The sequence below is a fragment of the Sorex fumeus genome, unplaced genomic scaffold, assembly GCF_029834395.1.
Source record: "Sorex fumeus unplaced genomic scaffold, SorFum_2.1 ptg000010l, whole genome shotgun sequence".
Lineage (NCBI taxonomy): Eukaryota > Metazoa > Chordata > Mammalia > Eulipotyphla > Soricidae > Sorex > Sorex fumeus.
In genome coordinates this window covers 7540313-7552628 of record NW_026606067.1, presented here as the reverse complement: position 1 = coordinate 7552628, position 12316 = coordinate 7540313, and the positions used below count along the sequence as shown (strand labels likewise).

At 38.4% G+C, this 12316-nt stretch overlaps 1 protein-coding gene across 2 annotated transcripts in view; it reads right to left on the bottom strand.

Annotated features, from left to right (window-relative positions):
* Window positions 1-12316, bottom strand: part of KCNT2 (potassium sodium-activated channel subfamily T member 2) — a 436080-nt gene that overhangs the window by 34311 nt on the left and 389453 nt on the right. For both annotated transcript variants that reach the window (XM_056110603.1, XM_056110604.1), the window contains exons 24-25: window positions 3562-3645; window positions 676-804 (exon numbers count right to left, since the gene is read on the bottom strand). In XM_056110603.1, coding sequence (XP_055966578.1) covers window positions 676-804; window positions 3562-3645 — 213 coding nt within the window. The remainder of the gene's footprint in view (window positions 1-675; window positions 805-3561; window positions 3646-12316) is intronic.

The window sequence follows — 12316 nt, the reverse complement described above, 5'->3', positions numbered from 1 at the left end:
CCATTTTTTTTATTTTATAATTTAAAAGGTGGTATTTTACTAAGGATGCAAAAGCTATTCAGACCCACATAATGTAACAAAAAAACAATGTGATTTTTCACTTATAAATAGTAATTCTGCTCCATATTATTAGACTCTAGCTTGCTTTCATGGTGCTTTATTCTGGGAAGGTCTGCTAGGAAGGCACTGCATAGCCCCTGGGGTTTTTTCATTAACTTCAGACTTTCTTTTTTTATTTTCACCCAGAGTCTGAGAAATGTGAATTTTAATGCTCACTATCTCTTCTATATTTTGCTTAATTTCTCCCTTATTCACTGCACAGTCTATGTGAAAAGGTTAAGCTCCTTATCCTAAGAACTATTCTGATGAATCAGAAAAGTACTTATAATTAATTTATGGATAATCTTTGAAAAATAAAAAACCCTAAATCCACAAAGGGCACAGTGCAAGGTTTACATACTCTAGGACAGTTCCTTAAAATCTAGTTTTCATAAAATTCCAATGTAGTTGACTAAAACAAATAGCAAGGTATTTTACTTCTGAGAATTGACACTAGGTATCAACTGGCTTTTGACTTCTATGACATTTTGTTCACAAAACAGTTTTGAAGATGCAGAATGGCAGCATTCCATCAGATAAAACATTACAACGGGGGATATTTTGCAATTTGCAAACCTCAGATGTTGAGAGTTTCTGGGACTCAGTCCTATAGATTCCAATGGGTACATCTCCAGTAGAAGAACACAGCTTCTGATAGAGTCTGGCATATGTTCTGATCCATAAGTCATCCTCAGTGATCTTCATCTGGAACACACAGGAATACTTTGAACATTACATTTTAGAAATAAAAATCCAGCCATTATTTTTCAATTCAGAAAGGTAGAATTTGCTGGCATTTTTATTTTTTTTTAATTTTTCATTAGTGAATCACTGTCAGGTATAGTTACAGATTACAAACTTAAGTGCTTACATTTCAGTCATACAGTGATTGAGTAACCTTTCCATCCCCAGTGCCCATTCTCCACTAACAATGTTCCCAGGATCCCTCCCACCGCCCTCACCCCATCCCCCCACCTCTTTGGAAGGGTATTTCCTTTTGTTCTCTCTCTCCTTTTGGGTGTTGTGGTCTGCAATAGAGGTATTGAGTGGCAATCATGTTCAGTCTATAGTCTACTTCCAGCTTGCATCTCCCATCCAAAGTGGGCCCTCCAAGCACCCTTTACTTGGTGGTCCCTTCTCTATCTGAGCTGCCTTTCCCCCCCCAGCATGTGAGCCCGGCTTCCAAGCCATGGAGCCATTTTCCTGGTACAAATCTCCACTATTCTTGGGTGTAAGTCTTACATTCTGTTACTTTATATTCCACAAATGAGTTCAATCTTTCTATGTCTGTTCCTCTCTTTCTGACACATTTCACTTAATATGATACTTTCCATGTTGATCCATTTATATGCAAATTTCATGACTTCATCCTTTCTAACAGCTGCATAGTATTCCATTGTGTGGATGTACCAAGGTTTCTTTAACCAATGATCTGTTCTCAGACACTTGGGTTTTTATCAGACTCTGGCTGTTGTAGGACAGTATTGCAATGAATATACAAGTGCAGATGTCATTTCAACTACTCTTTTGCCTCTCCGGGATATATTCCCAGGAGTGGTATTGCTGGGTCAGATGCGAGCTCGATTTCTAATTTTTTGAGAAGTATCCATACTGTTTTTCAAAATGGTTGAACCAGTTGGCATTCTCACCAGCAGTGAAGGAGGGTCTCTTTCTCCCCACATCCTTGCCAACACTCGTTGCTGTTGTTCTTTGGATGTGAGCTTGCTGGCATTTTTAAATCTCCAAGTGGCATATCTTTTGGAGGTTTTGGGGTGTCAGTCAGTTGTGCTCTAGTGTTACACCCAGTTTGATATGTGGTGGGGACACTTCTTGGTGTTTTTAGTGGGGCTGTGTGGTGCAGGAGCTAGAACCTAGGTCTGCACACAAAGAGTGCACTCTAGCCCGTACTGCTAGTTTTTGGTTTAAAAATAGTAGCAACTTCAAAGATGTAACACTGACCAAACAAAAGGAAGCAATGACAAACAAATGGGACTACATAAAACTAAGCTTCTGCACCTCAAAAGAAAAGGTGAGCAAGATACAAAGACAATACATAGAATGGGAAAAGTTACTTATCAATACCTCTGATAAGGGGTTAATATCCAATATATGTAAGGCACTGGTAGAACTATACAAGAAAAAAATCATCCAACCCAATCAGAAAATGGGAAGAAATAAATAGAAATTTCCTCAAAGAAATGGTCAAAAGGAACATTAAAACTTCTCTACAAGGAAGCACCAAATAAAGGGTGTTTGGAGGATCCTCCCAGGAGGGGAGACGCATGTTGAAAGTAGACTATGGACTGAACATGTTTGCCACTCAAAGCCTCTTTTGCAGACCACAACACTCAAAAGGAGAGAGAGAACACAAGGGATTGCCCTGCCACAGAGGCAGGGTGAGATGGGAGGGATGGGGGTGGGAGGGATATTATCCATGGTGGTGGAAAATGGGCATGGTGGAGGGATGGGTATTTGATCATTGTATAATCGAAACTCAAGCACAAAAAATTGTAAATCTACAACAGTAAAAAAAAAAATAAAAAAAAATAGTAGCATTTTTATGTGCTTTGCCATGTGTTAAACTTATTTCCTTTGCGCCTCAGGTCCATCCTTGGTGGTTACACAAACTTTAATCAGTCAATTAGTGGCAGCACTCAATAAACACTGGCAAGTGGCTGACAGATTTGGAAAACATGGTGATGTTTTGAATGTTAATAGTTTCAACTGGACCTTAGGGAATAAGAATAGCCTATGCAGAATATCTTAAAGCATAAGACATTGTCCAGCACAATAAGAATCTGACCAAAAGTTCTAGGAATACCCATATTGAGAAAGAAATGGAATAGAATGAGACCAGGGCAAAGCGTCAGAAGGCACAACTAGGTGCTCTTCACTGCTACTCAAATGCTTGATTATTTAGCAGATCATTTCAGTAAATAAGCTGGGACAGAGTATACTCATTTATTAACTAAAAAGGTTAAATTTGTGGAATTGTTAGTTTTTGAAATGATAACATCTTATGCCAGAAGCCAGTTATCTCAAACTACCAGGTGAAAATAAATAACAGTTCTGAACTTTGTACAGAATATTACTTCCTTCAAAAACTGAAAAAAAAACCACGCTGCTATTCTTGAGCACATATATTTAAAAAACATATGTGGCAAAAAAAAATTCAACTCTTAGAGTTCGTCAACTATTGATGAATTTCAGAACTATTTATCACAACAATATTTTGCCCTCCACATTGGAGTGATACTACAATGCGTAGGGCACCTACCTTTCACGTTGTTGACCTGGGTTAAAAACCATTCACCACGTAAGCCCAAGCTTTGCTGGAATGATTCCTGAGCACAGGAATGATTCCTGAGCACAGAGTCAGGAGCAAGCATTATTGGGTATGGCTCATAAAACCCAAACCAAAACAAACCAAATCAAATGAAAAATTCTACTTCATTAACTTACGGAACAAAGAAACCCAGATCCTGGTGTTGTGTCCAATCCCAACAGAAGTCTGGTAATAGAAATCATATAATCCTTCACAAACGACTGTAACATAAGCAGAATATGTATCCATTACATGTATGTCATGGGGGAAATAGGCATAAGAATACCTTATGAATTTTAAAAGGTTAATTCTCATAAAGTGTGTTGGTAAGACTGTAAGACCACAAAAATAAAATTTAAACTTAGTTTATCAGTGTCTTACATACATGAAAAGTAAAACTATTCATAAGAAGCTGTGGAAAAAAGTCTAGAATATCTTGGTAGGTAAATATTTTATGTATGCTATTAGACATGATCAAAAACTTTTTTTATTTGTTTATTATTTTGTTACTCCTGGCTCTGCACTCAGGATTTACTTTGGGTATTACTTGGGTGGCCAGTTGGGATGAGGGAATTGAACCTGGGTTGGCCTTGTGCAAGGTAAAACCCTGTATTGTACCTGATGTACTATTGCTCTGGCCTCAATAAAAATATTTTGAGACTGTATATTGACAACTATGAGATAAAGTAAAGCAGAGAGTATATACTCCAAAAGTTTAACGAAGTAAAATTTATAACAAAATATTTCAACTAATTTTATTTTTGGGGCTAATACAATCTATCTTAGGATTCAGGGGTCAATACTATTAGCCAGGGAACATTTGGTGCTGGGTATTAAGCACAGGCCCCCCACAATGCAAACCATGAACTTTAGCCCTTTGAGCTACCTCCCAGGCCCATCAACAAAATTGTTAGCATTAGTCATAAGTGGTGGAATAAAATTATAATATTTAAGAATATCAAACAAGAATATAGTAATATGTGTTATCAAAAATAACTATTAGGATCTCTCGACAACAAAGCTGAACATCTCCGGGCACTTTCCCCTCATTCAACCAGGTACAGCCTGCCCCCAGGGCTTGAGACTCTCTCTGGGCATGCGCAGCTAGCTCGATCCCCTAGAACAGCCGGTTTTCTCCCTTGATTTGCGTGGGACGGGAACAGAAGCCCATCTTTTAGCAACAAAGCTGAACGTCCCAGGGCACTCTCTCCTCATTCAACCAGGTACAGCCCAGCGACCCGCCAGGGACCCTTTCGGGAGCCGCAGCTGCGTTATGGAACCTTCTCTAGGTTATTTCAGCCACTAGAAACACAGTAGCCAATAACTCATAACCTTATCTCAACTAACTCTGCATATCAAGCAGAATAGTAACAGTGAACGTGAAGGACTAAACCACACTGGTCACAATGGTAAAGCAACGCAAAAGCCCACCAAACTTTCCTATTGAAGAGGCTAACCCAGAAGACACTGTTGGTCAATGGTCACTGAAGGCCATTTCTTATTGATCAAAGGATCTGTACAACAGGAAGAATTTACAATAATAAATGTATATGCATCTAATGAGAGACCAGCAAAGTACTTAAAACAACTACTCATAGATTTGGAAAAAGACCTCAATAGCAACACAATACTAGTGGGAGACCTCAACACCGCTTTGTTACCTCTTGATAGATCAACCAGACTCAAGCTTTGCAAGGACATACTTCATTTCAGGGAAACAATGGAAGAAAGGGACTTAGTAGATATATACAGGACACTTCATCCTCAAAAAGCTGAATACACATTCTTCTCAAGCGTACATGGAATATTCTTCAAGATAGACCACATGCTGAGCCACAAAACATGCCTCCATAAAATTAAGAAGATAGAGATTGTATCAACAATCTTCTCAGACCATAATGCGCTGAAATTAGAAGTAAATCACACACAAAAACAGAAAACTAAATCAAACAACTGGAAATTAAACAGTGCTCTATTCAACAACGAGTGGCTTAGAAAGGAAATCAAAGAGGAAATTAAAAGATTCCTAGAAACGAATGAAAAGGAGGACACGAGTTACCAAAACTTATGGGAAACAGCAAAAGCTATGTTAAGAGGAAAGTTTATAGCTATACAAGCATTCATCAGGAAGGAGGAGTGAGCACGCATATATAACCTAACCTCACAGCTTAAGAGCTTGGAGAAGGACCAACAAAAGGAGCACAACTCAAACAGGAGGAAGGAAGTAATAAAACTCAGAGCAGAGATTAATGAGATGGAAACCCAAAGAACAATCTGAAAGATCAATAAAACCAAGAGCTGGTTCTTCAAGAAAATTAACAAGATCGATAAGTCTCTAGCAAAACTCACAAAGAAAGGGAGAGAGAAAACCCTAATAAACTGAATCAGAAATGAAAAGGGGGTCATTACAACAGAAACCACAGAAATTCTCAAAATACTTTGAGAAGCTTTATGCCACAGAATATCAAAACCTCGAGGAAATGGATAAATACCTAGACACCTACAGACTCCCAAGTCTGAACCAAGAAGACCTGGAATACCTGAACAGACCTATCACCATCAAGGAAATTGAAATGGTAATAAAAAGTCTCCCCAAGCACAAAAGTCCTGGCCCGGATGGACTCACTAGTGAATTCTTCCAAATCTTTAAAGAGGACTTACTCCCAATCCTCTTTAAGCTTTTCCATGAAATTAAAATATCAAAAACACTTCCAAAGAGTTTCTATGAAGCAAACAATACCATGATACCAAAAGCAGACAGAAATACCACAAAGAAAGAGAATTACAGGCCGATATCCCTGATGAACACAGATGCAAAGATCCTCAACAAACTACTAGCAAATAGAATCCAACTACTCATCAAAAATATCATACACCATGACCAAGTAGGATTCATCCCAGGGATGCAAGGATGTTTTAACGTTTGGAAATCAATCAACATAATCCATCATATCAACCAAAGAAAAAATAAAGAGCATATGATCATATCAATAGACGGAGAGAAAGAATTTGCCAAGATCCAGCACCACTTTATGATGAAAACCCTAGCCAAAATGGGTATAGAGGGGACTTTCCTCAACATAGTTAAAGCCATCTACCACAAGCCTACAGCAAGCATCATCCTCAATGGGAAAAACTGAGAGCCTTCCCTCTGAGATCAGGGACGAGACAAGGATGCCCACTCTCTCCACTGCTGTTCAATATAGTACTGGAAGTACTTGCAATAACTATTAGGCAAGAAAAAGATATTAAGGGCATTCAGGTAGGAAAGGAAGAAATCAAGCTCTCACTATTCGCAGATGATATGATACTATACTTAAAGGACAATAACCTCCACCAAAAAACTCCTAGAAACAATAGACTTGTATAGTAAATTTGCAGGCTATAAAATAAATACCCAAAAGTTCATGGCTTTCTTATACGCAAACAGTGAGAGAGAAGAAAACTACATGAAAAAAACAATCCCGTTCACAATTGTGCCCCAGAAAATCAAGTACCTAGTAATCAGTTTAACTAAGGAAGTAAAGGACCTGTACAAAGAAAAGTACAGAATGCTACTTCAGGAAATAAAAGAGGACACGAGAAAATGGAAAGATATCCCCTGCTCATGAGTCAGGAGACTTAACATTGTCAAAATGACAATAGTACAGAAAGCATTGTATAAATTCAATGCAATCCCTATAAGGATACACATTACATTCTTCAAAGAAATGGAGCAAACACTCCTGAAATTTAAATGGAACAATAAGCCCCCACGAATAGCTAAAGCAATTCTTGGGGAAATGAAAATAGGAGTAATCAACCTCCCTAACTTCAAACTCTACTACAAAGCAGTAATAATTAATACAGCATGATGCTGGAACAAAGGCAGAACTGCAGACCAATGGAACATGGTCAAATACACTGACATCTCCCCTAAAACATATGATCATCTAATCTTTGATAAAGGTGCAAGAAATGTGAAGTGGAGTAAGGAAAGCCTCTTTAACAAATTGTGCTGGCATCACTGGATGGCTACATGCCAAAAAATGGGCTCAGAACTCTGCCTAACACCATGTACAAAAGTAAGATCAAAATGGATTAAAGACCTCAATATCAGACCAGAAACCATAAGGTACATTGAGGAAAAAGTTGGCAAAACCCTCCATGACATTGAAGCTAATGGTATTTTCAAAGATGCCACGCCAATGGCTGAGCAAGTGAAAACAGAGATCGATAAATGGAACTATCTAAAACTAAGAAGCTTCTGCACCTCCAAAGAAACAGTGACCAAACTACAAAGACAGTCTACAGAATGGGAAAGGATATTCACCGAATACACATCTGACAAGGGGTTGATATCAAGGATATACAAAGTACTGGTTGAACTCCACAAGAAAAAAACATCCAACCCCATCAAAAAATGGGGCAATGAAATGAACAGAAACTTTCTCAGAGAAGAAATCCGAATGGCAAAAAAGCACATGAGAAAATGCTCTACATCATTAATCATCAGGTTGATGCAGATCAAAACCACAATGAGATACCATCTCACACCTCAGAGACTGGCCCACATTCAAAAGAACAAAAGCAACCGATGCTGGTGTGGATGTGGCGAGAAAGGGACACTCCTTCAATGTTGGTGGGAATGCTGACTGGTTCAGCCCTTCTGGAAAACAGTATGAACGGTTCTCAAAAAATTAGAAATTGAGCTCCCATTTGACCCAGCAATACCACTCCTGGGAATATATCCCTGAGAGGCAAAAATATACAGTCGAAGTGATATCTGCACTTGTTTGTTCATTGCAGCAGTCTTTACAATAGCCAGAAACTGTAAGAAGCCTGAGTGCCCAAGAACATCTGACTGGTTAAAGAAACTTTGGTACATCAACACAATGGAGTACTATGTAGCTCTTAGAAAAGATGAAGTCATGAAATTTACATACAAGTGGTACAACATGGAAAGTGTCATGCTGAGCGAAATGAGTCAGAAAGAGAGGGATTGACATAGAAATACTGCATTCCATTGGGGAATATAAAGTAACAAAATATGAGATTAATACCCAAGAATAGCTGAGATCAGCACCAGGAGGATTATTCCATACCTTAGAGGTCAGCCGGGCATTCTAGGGGAAAGGGCAGCTCAGATAGAGAAGGGAGCACCAAATAAAGGGTGTTTGGAAGGATCTTCCCAGGAGGGGAGATGCATGTTGAAAGTAGACTATGGACTGAACATGTTTGCCACTCAATGCCTCTTTTGCAGACCACAACACCCAACAGGAGAGAGAAAACAAAAGGGAATGCCCTGCCACAGAGGCAGGGTGGGATGGGGGAAATGGGGGTGGGAGGGATATTATCCATGGTGGTGGAAAATGGGCACTGGTGGAGGGATGAGTATTTGATCATTGTATAATCGAAACCCAAGCACAAAAATTTATAAATCTACAACTGTACCTCATGGTGTTTCACTAATAAAAAAAATAACTGTTAGACTGCTGTGCAGAATATATTTTTATATAACTAAAATGATATTGAATGTTTAGTAAATACAATGCTTCCAATTTCTATTTATTTTTTCCTTTATTCAACTTTTGGACCACACCTGGCTGTACTAGGGCTTACTCCTGGCTCTGAACTCAGGGATCACACCTTGCAGCTGTGGGGAACCATAGGGGGCTGGAGATTGAACCCAGGTCAGCTGTTTGCAAGGCAAGTGCCCCACCTGCTGTACTAGCTCTTCAACCCTGGGATTGTTTTTATTCTTAGCTAAATAAAATGGAAACCCTTTGATCAGATTCAAGCAAATTTCACCATACTCTGGACACTTATGTAACAAATTGTTTCATTTGCTGATAGACAAAGAGTGAAAAAATTATAGACTATTTATAGACTCATAAAAATGATTAAATAAATCTACTAGACTACTTGGATAATTACTAGCTTATTTTACCAACTTGTCTCACGAAACAAAACTCTCCTTGTAATAAGGAATATAAATAAATATCTTGAACTATTTTTTCAGATAAAATGGTATTTAGGTTATTAAGGTATATTAGTTATAACAGCAATATATAGGGGTCACGAAGAAAGGAATTGTGATCTTCACATTCAAAGAATATTATTCAGACGCTTTTGGAACTCTGTGTGCAAAAGAGAAATGTTTCATCAAAATTTAAGGCACTTAACCCTACTATTTTGGAAGAAGAAAGTCAGTATTCATGGAAGACAAAGTAATCTGAAGTTGTAAACTATTTGCATACTATTCTTAGTTTTTTAGAATCAGATTAATAATATAGACAATTCAGTAATCTTCATTAATAGATTTCCAGTCATGAGATAGTTTCTATTGTAATTTCCTCAGATAGAGATAAGTTAGAGTAAAACAAAACATGAGGACAAGTCCTCACCTGATGTCATAGAATAGCATACAGTTGAATCATATGAGATGCTTTTCCAGTTTTAACAGGTGTCTTATTTTATTTCATTTTTAGAAAATATTTACTTATTGCTTTCTAAGTTATGTAAAGATGAGAACAAATGATTAAAACCATGCCATCTTTTTTTCAGGTGGGAAAAAAATAAGACTTGAGAAAGTTTAGCAAATGAAAAGACACCCTTCCAGTAATTAAAAAAAGTTCCTAAGAAATATAAACATTATATATTCTCAGGTCTTTACCACGGGGCAGGATTGAGAGTGAACTCATGCAGTTGAAGGTAAGCACTCACACTGAGCACTGTGTGTTTATCTTGTTGAGCCCTTGGTGTCTCATCTATTACTGAGATTGATAATATCATTTGCAGTTTCCTTAGGGAATGCAAATTAAATGACGGTCATGGTAGACTATTATAAATAGTGAATCACCACAATTATAGTCATTAATAAGAACTCTTGAATATGTAATATAAACATATGTCCTTAAGAAGTCTAATTTAATTAGCCTTCCAAATAAGTTAAGTGAAATTTAGTATATTTCAAGAAAGCTTATTATGTCATGACAATTAGAAATTAGGTCTGTTTTACATTTTAACTATTTAACCCCATAAATGGACTTAGTAAAGCAGAAGAGTAAAGCAGCCTAGTTGATGTGAGAGAAAGTATATTGGGAGGTACAGCTTTGAAAATTGTTGTTCTCGCTCACTATCACAACAGTAGCTTCAGAAAATAACCTGGAAAATATCTAGCAGAAAAGCATGGGTCAGAAATAGAAAGATGGGTGGTGGTGGTGGTGGGGAAATGCTTTAGCTTCACACTCCTATAAAATACTTTTTCTTTCCATTTTTGCTTATATAATAGAGACATTTTTATGAGATTTTTATATAAGCATAGATATAATGACTACACTACGAAAATAGTTGAGAACTTTGAAAATCACTGGTTGGCATACTGACATCAAATGCTACTGAGTCAAATGTGTTCAGCTTCACCATAGCTCTTCAAACAAGTCTCCTCCTCCAGGTCTTCTTAAGCGATCATAAGGTTGTACATGTGGTCACGTTCCTTGGGTGGAACTCTGCCTCCTGGAACACCCAGATAATGTGTCTGGAACCTTTCAGAGCAACAGCAGTGTTTATTCTCTTTTGCTGTGTTTGTTCCTACACTCATCTGGTATAAGCAGATGGTTCCTGACATTGCTAGAAGCAAACTCATGGGCATAATTAGCCCAAAGGCCAGTAGGAAAGCTTTAACTCTGCTTGAATTAGGTTGAAATAGTCAAGCACAGCAGAAGAGGGTACATAAAATGCATAATGTAAAAGAGGGGGAAAAAGCACAACAAAATACTCAAATGCTTAATTTGAGATCAACATTCCTAAACACTTTAGAGCTCTCTGAGTATATTTTCTAGTCAAATAGATCACAGTCACACAGTCACAGTCCTCCCGTTGTTCACTGATTTGCTCGAGCGGACCCAGTAATGTCTCCTTCGTGAGACTTGTTGTTACTGTGTTTGGCATATAGAATATGTCACAGGTATCTTGCCAGGCTCTGCCGTGCGGGCGAGATACTCTCGGTAGCTTGCCGGGCTCTCCAAGAGGGGTGGAGGAACCAAACTCGGGTCGGCCATGTTGGCTGTAAGGCAAATGCCCTACCCGCTATGCTATCGCTCGAGCCCAAGTCAAATGAAATACTTATAAATTGTGCAATCACTTGAATCTGAGAATATAAAAGCATTACTGTTATCCTGTTTCTGGCAGAGCTTGAAAAAGATTGAAATGTCTTATTTTAAAACAAAATGTCCATGAACTTATGAGTTCTGAGAGAACGACTGTCATTTAACCACCCACAAACAAACTAAATGTCCATATTCATAATTTTAAAAATGCTTTTTTTTCATTATGTTAATGTAGGAGTCGAGTCTGAGCTCACAAAGCAGGGCAGGGGAGTGATAAAGGAAGACCTCAAAGACAGAAGAGCAGCAATGCTGGCAGAGGTGGCAGAAGCCGAGAAAAGCATTCGCAACGCCTGCCTGCATTTCACCAACTACAAGAATCAAGATAATTGTCCTGCGATGTCCTGATGGATCTATCACATCTTCCAGAAGAGCAATGGAGAAGATTATTCATGACTTCTACTCGTATCTCTAAAATACCCACGTCCACATGCTCACATACCAAATTCCGCAGGATGGATATGTTGTTCCCAGCATTCTCCATTCTCAAATCCAACATGCTATTTTGTCGGTAAAGAAGTGAACAGCACCTGGCCCAGACAAGGTCAGACCCGAACACCTGAAGAACCTGCTGTCAATACTCATCAATGCACTGGCTCGGCTCTTCACTCGCTACCTGTCTGAATGCAAGGTTCCGTCCCAATTGAAAACCAGCAGGACTATACTACTGTACAAGAAGGGAGACATTCACAGCCATAACCAGGTTCATTGAGATTTCTCGGGAGTTCAAGATGCTGCTCTATCT